The sequence below is a fragment of the Cebidichthys violaceus genome, unplaced genomic scaffold, assembly GCF_023349555.1.
Source record: "Cebidichthys violaceus isolate CVI_PGR_0920_01 unplaced genomic scaffold, fCebVio1.0.p SCAF_23, whole genome shotgun sequence".
In the NCBI taxonomy this organism is placed as follows: domain Eukaryota; kingdom Metazoa; phylum Chordata; class Actinopteri; order Perciformes; family Stichaeidae; genus Cebidichthys; species Cebidichthys violaceus.
This window is the reverse complement of record NW_027176406.1, coordinates 1659850-1674479: the sequence shown is the minus strand read 5'-3', so window position 1 is coordinate 1674479 and position 14630 is coordinate 1659850. Positions and strand designations below refer to the sequence as shown.

General features: G+C 45.0%; 1 protein-coding gene across 8 annotated transcripts in view; it reads right to left on the bottom strand.

Annotated features, from left to right (window-relative positions):
• ep300b (E1A binding protein p300 b) overlaps positions 1–14630 on the bottom strand; it is a 34254-nt gene that overhangs the window by 16526 nt on the left and 3098 nt on the right. For 2 of the 8 annotated variants that reach the window (XM_068718753.1, XM_068718755.1), the window contains exons 2-17: positions 12907–13520; positions 11676–11852; positions 9016–9322; positions 8446–8559; positions 7996–8238; positions 7378–7483; positions 7139–7267; positions 5671–5788; positions 5290–5527; positions 5013–5090; positions 3872–3951; positions 3411–3563; positions 2207–3106; positions 1713–1952; positions 1404–1593; positions 843–994 (exon numbers count right to left, since the gene is read on the bottom strand). In XM_068718753.1, coding sequence (XP_068574854.1) covers positions 843–994; positions 1404–1593; positions 1713–1952; positions 2207–3106; positions 3411–3563; positions 3872–3951; positions 5013–5090; positions 5290–5527; positions 5671–5788; positions 7139–7267; positions 7378–7483; positions 7996–8238; positions 8446–8559; positions 9016–9322; positions 11676–11852; positions 12907–13520 — 3839 coding nt within the window. The remainder of the gene's footprint in view (positions 1–842; positions 995–1403; positions 1594–1712; positions 1953–2206; positions 3107–3410; positions 3564–3871; positions 3952–5012; positions 5091–5289; positions 5528–5670; positions 5789–7138; positions 7268–7377; positions 7484–7995; positions 8239–8445; positions 8560–9015; positions 9323–11675; positions 11853–12906; positions 13521–14630) is intronic. The other 6 variants (XM_068718756.1, XM_068718758.1, XM_068718754.1 and 3 more) reach the window with 3 other exon arrangements.

Sequence of the window (14630 nt, the reverse complement as noted above, 5' to 3'; positions counted from 1 at the left end):
GAATCAAGGACTCTTTTGCCCCTAATTTGGATGCAACGAGGGTAAAAAGGTATTGTCCCACCTCTACACACTGCCCACCTGAACACAGACACACTACTACTGGTGAGGAACTGAACTAGAAAGCTAGCAATGGAACACTGGGATGAAAACTACAAAGAAATCATGATTTCAAATTAAAACCTAAAAATTTATGTCAAAAAGCAAAAGTCACACAAATTAAAGTGATAAATGAAAGCAATTGGCTCATGAACTGTTGTTGGCGCTTAAAGCAATTTATGTCCTGCCTTTGGACTTTGCTCAATAAAATGTATAGTGATGACACGTCTCAACTATTGTCTCTACCATGAAAGACAAACAGCTACTCATTACTCTGATGGATGCTTGGGTCATGCAATACTGTACCTTTTTTTTTTTTTTTTAGATTATTATATTTGGGGGTCTACAAATCAAGTACATCAATGACAAAGAATGTCAGTTTGGCTATATCATTTACTTTTTGTCCTTCACTTCAGTTCCAGCAAAGTAAAGGCAAATGTTCATAAGAGTCATTGCTTTGATTTACAAATGACAAGAAGTTTCAAAAAAGAGCGCACACACACACACACACACACACACACACTTTTCACAAATCTCATTTTCTTAACTTCTGACATGCAATGGGAGAAAAATTAACTAAAGAATTAAAGAAACTGGAAGCAGATGTATAAAATAAATACAAGAAATATGGCAACTATGACAAAAGGAGACAAAATATAAAAGATGAAAAAGGAAAAACAACAAAAAAAAAAAAGCTACGTTTTCAGAGGAGTTGAAGCAAAATGGCAGCCAGTGCAGTCCCTTACCAGGTTAGTTTTGTTACTAGTTCGAATACGTACGGGTATTCCCAGTAACTGGGGGTCCACCGGCTGACGGAAGGGAAGGGACTCTGGGTCCTGCCGGTACAAAGCTTCCAGGGTGGGCATCAGAGCCTGACGCAGCTCCTCCGGCTTGAAGACTGGAAAAGACGGGAGCGAGAAAACCAAATGAGGAATGAAATAGATTTAGAGCTGGAAGGTGAAGGGAGGAGAGACGATGCAGGGGAACACATCACCCTCTGCAAGCTTATCTTGCTAACGGGAAAATAAGTACACACATTTTATTCAAAAGATGTATTTGTACTTTCTACAAAACTTTTCTCTTTTAGGAAAAGTTTCAATTCCGACAGAGGAGGTTTAATAAAATTTGATGGAGCAAGACAGTTAATGAGCTGTGATAGCTTCCTCCATTTTTGACTCTCCGTTGCCTGAAATGTCAGCGCAGTCAAGTTGGCTTGCTATTGATCAATGAGTTGGTACTTGAGTATACTTTTTGGCTACTCTACCCACCCACTGGTGTTCAGGTAATGACAGCTGTTCCAAACTTACTTTTCTTCTTGCTCTGAGCGCTGGCTGGGGAGCTGCTGTTGGCTGATGACGAGTCCTCTTCCTCTTTGGGCTCTTTCTTCACCTCCGGCTTCTTGTCTTCGCCCGTTGCTACAGCTGATGACGCCGAGAATGAAGACGTGTCCATGGGCTCGCCTTTACACCCATCTCCTGACGGCTTCTCTTTCTTTATCTGGGAGAAAGACTCAAGTGTCAGTACGAGGATTTCCTAATTAATGGGATTCTTGTAAATCTGAATGTAAGACATCAAAACCTTTATGCCTGGAACTAAGACGAGGAGGACAATCTTACCTCTGGTTTCTCCTCCGTCTTCACGTCATGCTGACCCTTGCCCATCTTGCCCTTGCCCTCTCCTTCGGTGTCAGCCCCTTCGTCCTCCTCGTCCTGCTTCTTCACCTCCATTTTGACATCTTCCTGGCTGGGAGCAGGGCCGTCCGCCAGAGTGAGCTGGGAGCTGGGATTGGCGCTGCTGCTGACCGAGCCTGGAGAGGACACCTGACCATCTGCTGTCAGAGACGGCTTCGGAGATAGCTGTGGCAAAAGGACAAGAGATGGAGAGAGGATTTAGAAATTTGCAAGTTTGAAGTACTCCATTGTTTTTTAAAACAATTTTCCCTGACTTTTCACTTTTCTATCATACATTTTTCATTTAATCCGTTTGCGTTTTCTTATTCTCTGTGAGTACAAGGGAACTAGAGAAAACCTAGACTTGCATGTAGAGCAGGAAGCTCTAGAGTATCTCTAAATAAGGCTTAAAAGTGGTTTAAGCAGGGTGATCTACTCACTGGGGTCTGCGGCCGTTGCAATGGCACATGAGCATTCTGGGTAGGCACCAAAGAAGCTTGACCTCCCTGGGGGTCGCCAAGCGTCTGCTGTGGAAGCTGAATGGCCTTCTCAGAGTTCACCGCCTGCCCCGACGGCTGCTGCTGCTGTGAAGCTTGTTGCTGCTGCTGTGAAGCTTGTTGCTGCTGCTGTGAAGCTTGTTGTTGCTGTTGCTGCTGCTGCTGTTGCTGCTGCTGCTGTTGTTGTTGTTGTGAAGCTTGTTGCTGCTGCAAAGCTTGTTGTTGCTGCTGCGAAGCTTGTTGCTGCTGCTGCGAAGCTTGTTGCTGCTGCTGCGAAGCTTGTTGCTGCGAAGCTTGTTGCTGCGAAGCTTGTTGCTGCGAAGCTTGTTGCTGCTGCTTCTGCTGTTGTTGTTGTTGTTGTTGTTGCTGCTGCTGTTGTAGCTGCTTCTGCTGCTGTTGTTGTAGCTGCTTCTGTTGTTGTTGTTGTTGTTGTTGGTGCTGTTGCTGTTGTTGTTGGTGCTGTTGTTGTTGGTGCTGCTGCTGTTGTTGGTGTTGTTGGTGCTGCTGCTGCTGTTGTTGTTGTTGGTGGTGCTGCAGCTGGGGTGTGTTGGGAGTCTGTGGCTGTGGGGTCTGAGATCGAGGTAACGTTGGGGGTGTTTGATGCGGTTGAGGCGTTAGGCTGCGTGCCGGTGAAGGGGAGTTTGTTCGGATGGGTGGGCAGTGAGGGTAGGAGTTGGGCTGGGTGGGGGTCGAGGATGGAGGCAGGTTGGGTAGAGGCCCGGCACCACTGGCACTACCAGACCCCATGGGGCCGACAGAGGTAGCGGAGCCTGGAGCAGAAGAGGCAGACTGTGCAGCAGGGCTGCTGGCTGGGAGCGAGGGCGGCGTCGACATCTGGTTCTGCTACAGAGGACAGGACACAGAGGTTAGAAATCTTTATCGAAACTTTGGATGGAGTATGGGAGAAGCAACGAGCAGCAACATTGGTCTGACTGACTACAGCAAAAGGTTTTGCCAGGTACACAACTCTGGAACTTCTGAGTTGCAACACTTTATTTCCAATCAGTCTCTCTGTAAGCTGTAAAATGAATTCATTAAATAGGAGAATTTCACTACATCACATTCTTTGTCTGCTTTTGCAAAGAGCAAAGTTCCCCTTTGCAATCAAACTCATCTTTACATTACAAGGCACTGTACTGTCACTCACCGGTGGCACAGCACTCTGTGCTCCTGGCTGGTTCATGCCAACAGGACCAGAGCCAAGTCCAGGACTGGACCCAGGAAACTGGCCCGGAGGGAGGTACTGGTTCTGTAACTGTGTGGCGTTGGGCTGACCCATCCTCGCGCCTCCCATACCCATCTGGAAACAAGACACCAAGGGGTGTGTGAATATAAAAGATGTACAATAAAGTATGGTTAAAGTTACTGTTGCACGGCCTTTAAATATTATTTTAATGGAAATGTGAACATCAATAAATAAATGTGGTTCTTTTTTTCCCTGTTTGAATGACTTGTGTACAGCCCAGATTACCCACAGTGCCTCGGTTAAGAGAACAACATCTAAGTATCAGTTTTAAAAAACTATCATCAATCATCTGTGACTTTCAAGCATAAAGTTCACATAACCCCAAATTATGATCTGCTCGAGATGGTGACAGTGATACCGACCTGATTCATTGGAGCATTATGAGGAAGAGGAGACCTCTGACCCATCGACTGCATCCCCATCTGAGCGAACTGGTTCATTCCTAGAAGGGGAGGACAGAAAATGAGAGGTAAGGAGGTGCGTCCCCACGAGGGCCGTCTTATTCGAAACTACAGTTTGAACATTGGACAAAAAGAATGTCCGATCAGATTTTTTGGAATTTAAGAAATTTGGGGAGGCATAATAATTGTGGATTAAGGTAAGCCTGCTTGCTGACTTTGTAAAATACAACTGGCGTACAGTAACGTTAACAAACAAACAAACATGGCCAGTCAGACAGGTCTTCACTTTACTTGTAAGCGTAAACTGCAGGGTGTAGTGTGGCTAGCAGGCTGACAACAGAATCACAGAGACGAACACTTGTCATTACTTTCTGCAAATGTCCTTGCATTCACTGCAGTCAAGCAGTGTCTGAAGCTTGTGTATCATTTCGGTATCCATTCATATAAAATAGGATATATACAATAAGTGTTTCCTGTTATTTTTACGAGCGGCAGCGAGTAGGTCTCACACCGAAAGGAATGGGGCGCAAAATCCGGTTTACCGCAGCTACGATGTATTTTAGGATCCGCAACATGGGTGCGTGCAAATATATTGAAACAAATTACATGTTAGGACAGATTTGTCTTTTTTATTTGAAAATGTGGCTGCCCTGGTTCACACATGGATGAAGGTGTGTTGAGGACCACATCACACCATGCTGTCAGCAGTTTACAGAGGGACTATTTTCTGCAGTAGAGAGTAGATCAAATACAAACTAAATTAACTGCAAAGACAAGATGCTATTTAGATTTTTAAATGCAAGTTATCAAAGCTGTGAAAACCCGCAAAGTCCCATTCGCCGATATTGTTTTGGGGTGGCAGCATGAATCTCATTGCTGTCAGCATGGCTACACACCACTAGTGAGAAATAAACATTTGCTCATAAATATCAATGAGGAGTGCTTTTAAGCCAACTCTTCTGCAACCCATAGGCCGTCCTATACACTCTATTAATAATTGTGTATTTGTATCAACCTTTGATCTGGCCTCATTATTTAAAATGCATTTCTCCAAGTCTGGCTGCCTTTGTAATAATGTAATTTACACTAACTAGAGATGTACCTGCTGGGTTCTGCATCCTGTTGACCATCTGATTGGGTCCAGTTGGTCGGACCATGGACGGATCGGCGTGAGGACCATCTGACAGGGTGAGAAGAGTTACAGGAATCACAAAAACCAGAGATGACTGAAAGATGTTTAAAAGGGTGAGAAGAGTGGTGTGGATCTAAAAGCTGAGCTATTATTTGTATGCCAGCGGTATACGTGCATGCATTCATTCATGTGTTTCTAAGTACACACAGAAGTGTGCGAGGGAGGTAAAAGTAGTATGTTTACTTACTTGGGGGTTGCCCGGGGCCCATGGGTGGCTGTCCCATGCTGGGAAGCTGTCCCATACTGGGAAGCTGTCCCATACTGGGAAGCTGTCCCATGCTGGGGGGCACCTGCGGGAGGCCTGGGGAGGCTATACCAGGTTGGCCAGGCATCATGCCCTGCTTCTGGAGTCGTGTCCTTCTCTTTTCCTCCAGCTCCTTTTGGATCTTGTAGATCTTCTCTGCCAGCAGATGGTAGTATTCTGCCTATAAAGGATAACGTCACGGGTGGGAGAGGATGTTACCAGAGGATACATCGCGACGGTGCAAAAAAATGCTTTGTATTTTCTCCTCCCTTAGCTGGAAACCGATGGTCATACCACAATATTCTGGGCGCACTGGTTTCTTACCCTACTGTTGGCCGACTCGTACATGTCTCCCTCTACTTTTCGAGCATAGGCCACCAGATTCTCCATCCGCCGGTCCTTCAGGGCCGCTGGATCAGGAGTGGGGAAGATTGCCTGCACACTACTCTCACACATGCACAAACAAGAAGGACACACAGGTACAATTAACTTGAGGAAAGAGACACCCAAATGACATCCAGCACCGAACTGAAGATGATCTGATACTAGTGCTGGGCGGTATGACCAAAAATGTGTATCACGGTATTTTGTAAGATTATACCGTTTCACGGTATAACATGGTATTTTTTTTCTGCGTTAACACATTAATGAATTAACGCCAAAAATTATTTTATCGCGTGTTTAATTATTAAGCAGACATTTTTAACACACAAGAACCGGCCTGCCAACCGGCCAGCTAGCGGTGAACAGCTGTTTGTGTGTGTCTTCTGTCACTTCCCGTTTCCTTCACCTACATTCCCCTGGGTCCTAAGCCCCTCCATGTACAGCTTCTTATCACCGTCTATGTACCAACGTACATTTATAACAAATACCGCATATATTACACGGTACTCAGCGTTGCATATGTGTCTAACCAAAATACCCCAAAAAGCAAAAGTCTTTGTTCCTCCTGCATCGCTCTTTTCTGTTCTTCATGTAGCGACGGAGCCTCTCCCAGCTGGTAGCAGACTTGCAGTACCGGGGTAGCTAGCGAGCTGTACCCAGCATGCCGTTCGGCGGTGTAATTTTATAAATGTACAATTATTAGTGTTCCAAATTGTTTGTGTGTCACAAACTGTTGCGTTGTGGTGTTTTGCCCTGTTAAAGAGCGTTAGTAGTGGGTTGTTAATGGTTGTGTTATAAAGTTATAACCATGATTAAGGGTCCCTCTCAATACAGTTAAGGCAAATAGCTCCGACCGTAGCGGCAAACAATATATTTTGCTGCCTGTTGAAGAGCGACAGCAGATGTTTCGGCTATGAAAAATTAATATCATACAGGAAATTAAAACCGGTATACCGCCCAGCACTATCTGATACCACCATCAACACTGCACATATCTGATCAATAGTGTACAGACCGTATTAATACCACACCTCTAGCTGTTAATGCTATATATCATTACTAGTGCTACCCTGCTTTACATACATTTTTACTTATACCTGCACTGCATACTGTAACTGCTGCATGTTTCATACTGCTCATAACGTATATATGTAGTGTATTTATACCCCTGACTGTTTATTCCACATTCTATTTATTGTATATTTTATTCTGTATATACATAATTAAAGTTGTTCACCTCTGGTTAGAAACTTACCTGCACTTCTTTGTCTCAGTTTGTGTTGTATGTGCAGTGACAATAAAGTGAAAAAAACATTTTATTCTAATCTAACATTTAATGAGTTTATTTATTTAGCTCTGGGCCATAGTAAGACTTCTTGGGGGCCCCTGCAAGACACAGCAAACTCACAGCTTGTGGACAAGGTGGTTGCGGAGGTCCTGCGTGATGTCTTCATGCCAAGACTTCCTCATGCCTGCAGCAGAAGGAGGAGTCGCCGTGGGCATGGAGCCCAGGTTCCCTAGACCATCATTCATCAAACTGAAAAGACAGACAAGGAGGAAAGGTAGAAGTGAGACTTACAGGACTAATTTTGACTTTTTTTAAGTCTATTACATGACGGCAGCTTGACCAATGAAAAGCAGTCCTACCTCTGTGCATTCATGCTGCCGTGCAACAGGGCGTTTGGCAGTAGACCGGACTGCTGGTTGGGCGACTGCACCCCGACTCCACCATTCACTCCCATAGAGTTCCCACCTGTAAAGAGTTGTAGTTAGAGTTTGAAGGATATGATGTGGATTGGTAAATGCTGACAACAATATCTTGAGTGAACCTAAGACGCATCTTCAGATCAAACATTTTTCAAGTCAAAGAAGTAAAGTGATTCAAAGACAGCTGGAGATTATCTTCTCGAGCGTGACAGTGAACCTGTCCAGTGAAATATAAATCAAAGTTTTGTGACACAGTCATCGACCATGAGTCAGTGCACAGCTGGAAGAGATCAAGGAGGCCATTCACTTCTGACGCCAAAGACCATACAGCGTAAACCAAATCCTGTTATCACATTACTTAAGTTCCACACGGACGCCCGAGTCAGCCCTATTCACTGAATTAAAAAAAAAAAAAAAACACATGAGATGCCTGTTAAAGCTCCCAAACATCTGCACACCTTTGATTTGAGACTATTTTGTTGTCATCGAGGTCAAGAATGAACATCCATGGATTGTCCTTGATAGTTTGAGATACACACAATGGCGTTAGAAACTAACCCATGGTGTTTAGGTTCCTCATCCCAGGCTGACCCTGCAGCCCCTGGTTGGACATGTTGGCCTGTGACGGCTGCTGTGGTATCTGGTTGCCCTGGTACGTGAGGCCCAGTGCGGCGTAGGCCCTCTCTATGGAGCTGGGGTCAATCTGGTTGGGAGGGTTCAGGTTTGGAGCGTTGGACTGTCCACCAGGAACCCCCGAGCCTAAAGAGTTCACCAAACCGACTCCTGCGCTGTTAACAAGAGCTGTGAAGAGAACGGGAGAGGGTTGATGGGGAAGAGACAGAGGTAACAGAGGATGAACATCTGTGAGGACAAACATGGTATATAATGTGCAATAATTCCAATGATAAGAAACAAGATTATGTTTACTGCTCAGAGATACACCCACACACACACACACACACACATACACACACACACACACACAGCCACAGAGTGAGAAACACTCACACTGCTGATTCCGCTTGTCTCCAGCGTTTTTCAGTGGCAGGCATACAGGACAGTCATGTCGTGTGCAATTCTTCCAATGAGAGATGATCTGTCTGGATGAGGCACAGTGTGCCACTGGGGGGAGAAGACACAGAAATGGAGAGAAGTGTGAGAAAAGGGAAGAGACGTGGAAAAGAGAGAAGAGGTAGAACAAGTGAAATGAGTAATGGTGACAGGGTGAAGGAGGGAGATGAATAATGAGACAAGAAAAGGATGAGAGAAAAGGGGAGTCAGAGTCAAAAGGAAGAGAGAGAAGCCAGAGACTAAAGTTATTGTATGAGTCATTCAGTCAAATAAAACTACATCCAGATGAGAGACGGAAAAAAGGAAGAGTTACAGTAGAACAGGCAGCTAAAGAGAGAATAACTCATTCTGATATGACAAAAAAAAAACGAGAGGCAAACGAAGAGGGAAATAAACAACACACAAAAAATGAATTGCAGATACATGACAACTTTAAACACCGCCTAGTGTTTATTATACAAACCACACACCACAAAACCAGCAATCAGCATAATTCAACAGACTCACCCTGGCAGGACTTGCCAGCCTGGCAGTGAGTCATGTGGTTGAGTACGTTCTTCATGGTGCGGCAGTGGGGCAGGTTGCACTGCCGCACTTCCCCGTTGGCCTGCTCCCTCCGCTGGCACTTGTGCGCGTGGAGCAAGAGGACCAACTGCTGCTGAATCAGCTTCCGCTTCTCGGGGTCCGCCGTAGGGGGCGCTGAGCCGGGACCAGCCCCGACGGCACCGAGCCCAACCTGGGCGCCTCCCACCGCCGCTGCTGCTCCACCGACGGATACGCCGCCTACTGCTCCAGGCTGCTGCTGCTGAGAGGCCTTGGGACAGGGAGGAGAGAGGAGGCGCGTTAACAAGACTGCAATGATTGGGTGTTGCACCGCTTACGATGACCAATTTGGTAACAGCTTAGCAGCTAACGCACCAATTCAATGATCAATCTTTCCTAGAATTTGTAGTCTAACATCAGGGGGAAATGAATTCAACACAGTTACACATATAGCCGATTTTCTTACAGCAAAATTACCGGTCTGACCATGTTTACATATATAAAAGTAGATGAGGTGCTAATGCAAGTAAGGTCACACAAGAGACATAAAACAGATGGCTAACAGAGTTTGAATCAGCATACAAACAAACGGTGCAACATCGTTAGAGACACTTACACCATACAGTTTACAGACTCACACAGGGAAGTTAATAACCTTCAGTGACTCACAGCGATCTGACAGTGAAGTTCTGGGGACATTTGGTTAATCTCACTTCAAAAGGGTTCATTTCTCTGAGGTAGGTAAGAATATTGTAATGGTGAACTGAGCTTCGTTTTCACTAAAATCCTATGCAATGCATGTCAGCGATCATACAGACTCAGTCCGGGCTTCTTCTCCTTTGAGACGACTGTGACTTTGTCTAAAACATCTGTAAGATCATTTGCATTATTAGGCTGCCAGTTACTAATGTCTCACCATCAATTTCAGATTCGTCTGTAAAAATGAAAATGGTATGTAGCCACATAAACCTGCATCATTCATACACTCCTTAAAGGGGATAAGAAAATATGATGGACTAGTCCGACCTGGAAAAAAAGCATTTTTTTTGTAGAGAGAAACCTGATGACCAATGATAACCTGATCCATAGCCTCCCACAACCCGTAAGGCAGGAATAACACCGTGAAGCTCATGCAAAACCTTTTCCATTTCTTATCCTAAAACGCAGGTGTTCCATGTCAGATTAACCACACTTTCATAACTGCGCAACATTTGTCATAAATCTCTTGTTTCAACTTGATGAATGCCACCAGCTTAAGAGTATGTCCGCGTTCCTGAGAGTTGATCATAAGCATTAACAACGCCCCGAAGCCGCTTTAAATGCTACCTGTTCTAATCCGTTTGTAGACAAGTTTAATTCACAAAAATGTTACAAAACGGAAAAAATTACTTTCTACACTGGCTACCTGTAAGAGCTCGCATCCAGTTTAAGACTCTGGTGCTAGCCTACAGGGCAGTGAAAGGAACAGCTCCTTCGTATCTCCAGGCCACGGTCAAGCCTTACACCTCCGCCCGACCACTTCGCTCTGCTGCATCGGGGCGATTGGTCGCCCCGTCGCTCAGAGGTCCTGGCGGCCGATCGACCCGGTTACGGCTGTTTTCTGTCCTGGCCCCACAGTGGTGGAATGAACTTCCCACTGACGTCAGGACAGCGGAGTCGCTGCCCATCTTTCGGCGCAGGCTGAAAACCCACCTCTTCAGGAAGTGCTACCCTGAGCCTTCCACTTAGCGCTTATTGTTTTCATACTAGCTTGTTGCACTTATTGTATTCGTATTACTTATAGCACTAACTGTTTTTCTTGTTTCTGCACTGTACTTTGGCTCTGAGTTATGCTCTGCTTCAGGCTCTTAGATGCTTGTTTGGAAAAGGAAATGTACTTATGACTTCTGGTGACTAGTAGTTCTTTTGATTACCAATGTTGATGCACTTATTGTAAGTCGCTTTGGATAAAAGCGTCTGCTAAATGACTAATGTAAAAATAAGAATTTCACACAAATGTATCCGTGTGAGTGACATAAGAGACTCAAAACAAATGACTATAGTAGTCACTGCTGTCATCACAGAGTTGTAACGGAAATAAAGAAGGTCTGAGACTTTGAAAAGAGCGTCGGGTGCAACGGAGGCTGTTCACTTAGACAGCAACTCGAATTGAGGCCCTGGTGTCGTGCCAAAATATGACAATAAAATACTGTATTTACATGACTTGTGGTTAACAAGGTGGGCATGGCATGTTGTCAGATTACATCTAAAGGCCACAGGGAAAGAAAGAGAAGTTCATATCCTGCCTGGTTTTACACCTCAACACACATGGCCAACCACTGTGTAAAGCGGGAAGGATTGTAAACAAATTGTCGGGCTCCGTTCATTGTTGGTTTGGAGCTTTTGACGATAAGTCACCACACTAATAATCTAACCCAAGAACTGGACTTTTATTGAAGTGGGACTTTAGTGGTTACTGAAAACTACAATGACATGAATGACTCTGACACAAAATGCTTTTGAGACACATTTCTGAGCAGAAGATGCTACGGTACGTCCAAAGATAAAACTCTGATCTGGTTCCAGTGAGGACGTAAAAAAAAAGAAGAAAAAAGAAAAGAAAAAAAAGAATGAACACATCTTACCATCCCAGGCATGCCTTGACCCGGTGGGGCCTTCTTGTCCATGCTGAACTGGGTGGCCATGTTGTTGGGCAGACCAGCCTTGTTCTGGAGCTGTGGGCCCAGCCCTGCTCCAGGGAGCCCCTGGCCAGACTGGCCGTACGGACCACCATAGGGGCCCGCGTTGGCCATCATATTCATCTAGGGAGCAGGTTTGGAGACGAGAAGAGAGAGGGAAATTCATAGTTTAGACATCAAATCGAGTACTTTTCTTGGCCTATGAAGGAAATATGGGAAGTATTACAATCTATACTTCTTACATGACTTTAAAAGCTACAAAACCTACACACATATCCAACTACTTTGGACACAGACAGTTTCACTTTGCTAGGGAAACCACATGGAATCACTTTTTGAATATTACTTGTAATTATCCCTTCATAATGAGCTCTCATTGTGACCGTTAGGTTACAATATTACTTCCCCCTGACCACACTTTTTTCACAGTAACACAGATGAGACTTTTGCAGTATTGCCTATCTATTCTGTGGCAAATTGACAAAGCGGTGTGGTTAACCATCAATACCACACAGCGATGCGGCTGTGAGTCCGACACATAACCGCACTCACTCCTGCACCTGCTCTGGAGAACTCGTCTTCAGCAGTCTCACACAAGCAACTACCACAGGTCTAGTTCAGTCTACAGCGTCACTCAGGTCTGAAGAGATGTGTCCGCCTTTTGTACTTTGAACTTAAAAATATTGTTTAACTACAACAAACTCAAGTGTAAATAGCATGAATCTTCCTTTTTCTTTTTTTAATTACTTTACCAAACTCAAGAAATTCCATCTAGACTAATCACATATCCAGCAAATGTATATTCTTACACATATGAAGCAGTGGGCTGTAACTGGCAAATCTCAGAAATAATCTTGGATGCGTGTTCCGACTACTCTGGCGGCCAATGGTAGAGCTATGACATACTGACCAAATATTAAAACCCTATTTTTGTGTAAATGTTAATACAATACCTTTGAATTCCCCACACCATTTTATTTTATGTAAAAGAAAGAGTAGTTTTATATTTGAAGAGAACTATGTGCAAGTGTGGGATTCAACAAGACACCAAAAACACACTTTGTTTAGTCTGGCTTTTAGAACACCTTATTCTCAGTTTAAATCTTTAATATACCACGTTTGATAATTTTCTATAACATAGTTGCTACTGACCGTATCCTGGGTTGAGTGCACTTACCTTGTTCAGTGCTCCGGGTTGTTGTGGTCTCATCCCTGCTTGACCCCCGTGTCCCATTTGCTGACTGCCCTGCTGCAGGGTTTCCGCCAACAGATTGCCACTGTTACCCATGCCCGCACTGCCAGGGTAACCCATTCTTGGCGAGCCATTCATCACCTGGCCACCAATCAGGCCCTGCTGCTGCTGTCCAGTGTTGCCTTTCTGGGCACCCATCATGGCAGCTGCCCGATTGAGTGCTGCCGCCCCTCCAACCATCCCGACCTGCTGCATTAATCCAGGTTGCTGCTGCTGCTGCTGCTGCTGGCCCTGGGGGGGCATGCCTTGAGGTCCACCAGGGGAGACGCCGACACCCCCCATCATCCCCATGGAAGCCCCGGGCGCTGCGCTGTTGGAAGTGGGGCCACCCTGCTGTGCTGGAGCTCCAGCGCGCAAGAGCTCAGACAGCTGTTTGTGTTTCGTGGCTGCATCCTGGCCTCCCAAACCAAGCCCTCCTCCGAGTCCACCCAGACTGGTGTGGAGTTGGTTGACATCCCCTCCGTTGGTTAGACCCAAGTCCGAGGAACTGATGAGCTCATCTGGGAGGTCATGCTCCAGGTCAAAGAGCGAACCAAAATCTAGGCAGGAAAGAAAAGATCCCAAAAAATGTATCAACTAAAAACAATGGAGATACGGTTCACATCTCACACTACACAGCCACAATTGTTCAAGACGAATTTGAGAGTGGTACAACGCTGACATTAGTTTGAAAACTATCAGCTATTAATCTGGAGCCCAAAGCTGGACAGCCGGTGCAGCAGGAGCTTCCTCTCACAGGCGGGATTTCTCTCCTGGGCATCAGTTTGTGGTTTGATGGGGTGCCAAACATGGAGAGTGAACGCAGTAGGGTCAGGGTGAGAAGCCGCAGGAGTAAACACTACAGTACCTAGGTAGGTGTGTGCATTGGATCTATCTACCATCATGTGGTGAAAGAACATGAAACAGAAGAGGTATCACAAGTCATATCCACTGCAATGGGAGGCACGTTAAAGGGAACGTTGTCTGAGAGCATACTGAAATATGTTTAAATCATTTTTCTTAAAGTATACCTTGAATCCAATATAATATAAAAAATAGGCAGTGCTCGTGGTTGGCCCTTCAGTTGGCCCCACAGACACATAACCTGCATGTTTGATGTTATTTATGGTGGCTTCTAGCATGTCAACGTCTCACTGAATAATCAATGCTACAGTGTTGATATGTTGTGCCAGGGTTTTTTACGTCATGCATTACGAGTTCAGATACTGTAGGAAATTAAACATGCATCAAGCTTGAAATTCACATTTACTTATCTTCTGACACGGTGGTATGGCCACCAATCTTTGCACAGTTGACATAAATGCCATTACGTTTTTTTGTGTTATAAGAAATACTTATGCTACACGTATTGTTTCATGGGTATTAGTTGAAACAGCTTCAACTAAATATCTCAATCCTCATGGTTATCTATGTGTCTCAATACAAGAGGAGGTGATGCCAAGAGCGTAACGCTTCTTGCTCAATATGTGTAAAATAATTCGTCTGCAATAAAAGTGTAATTCACAATGAAGGGACGTGCACGGGGTAACGTTAAGTGTTGAACCATTTTGAAAAGTAAACTGCAGAGAGTGCGGCGCGGTGTCACCGTGCAGTCCATCAATGGTGGCTTCACAAGAATGGGCTTCATCCTTAGTACCACTGAGAAACTA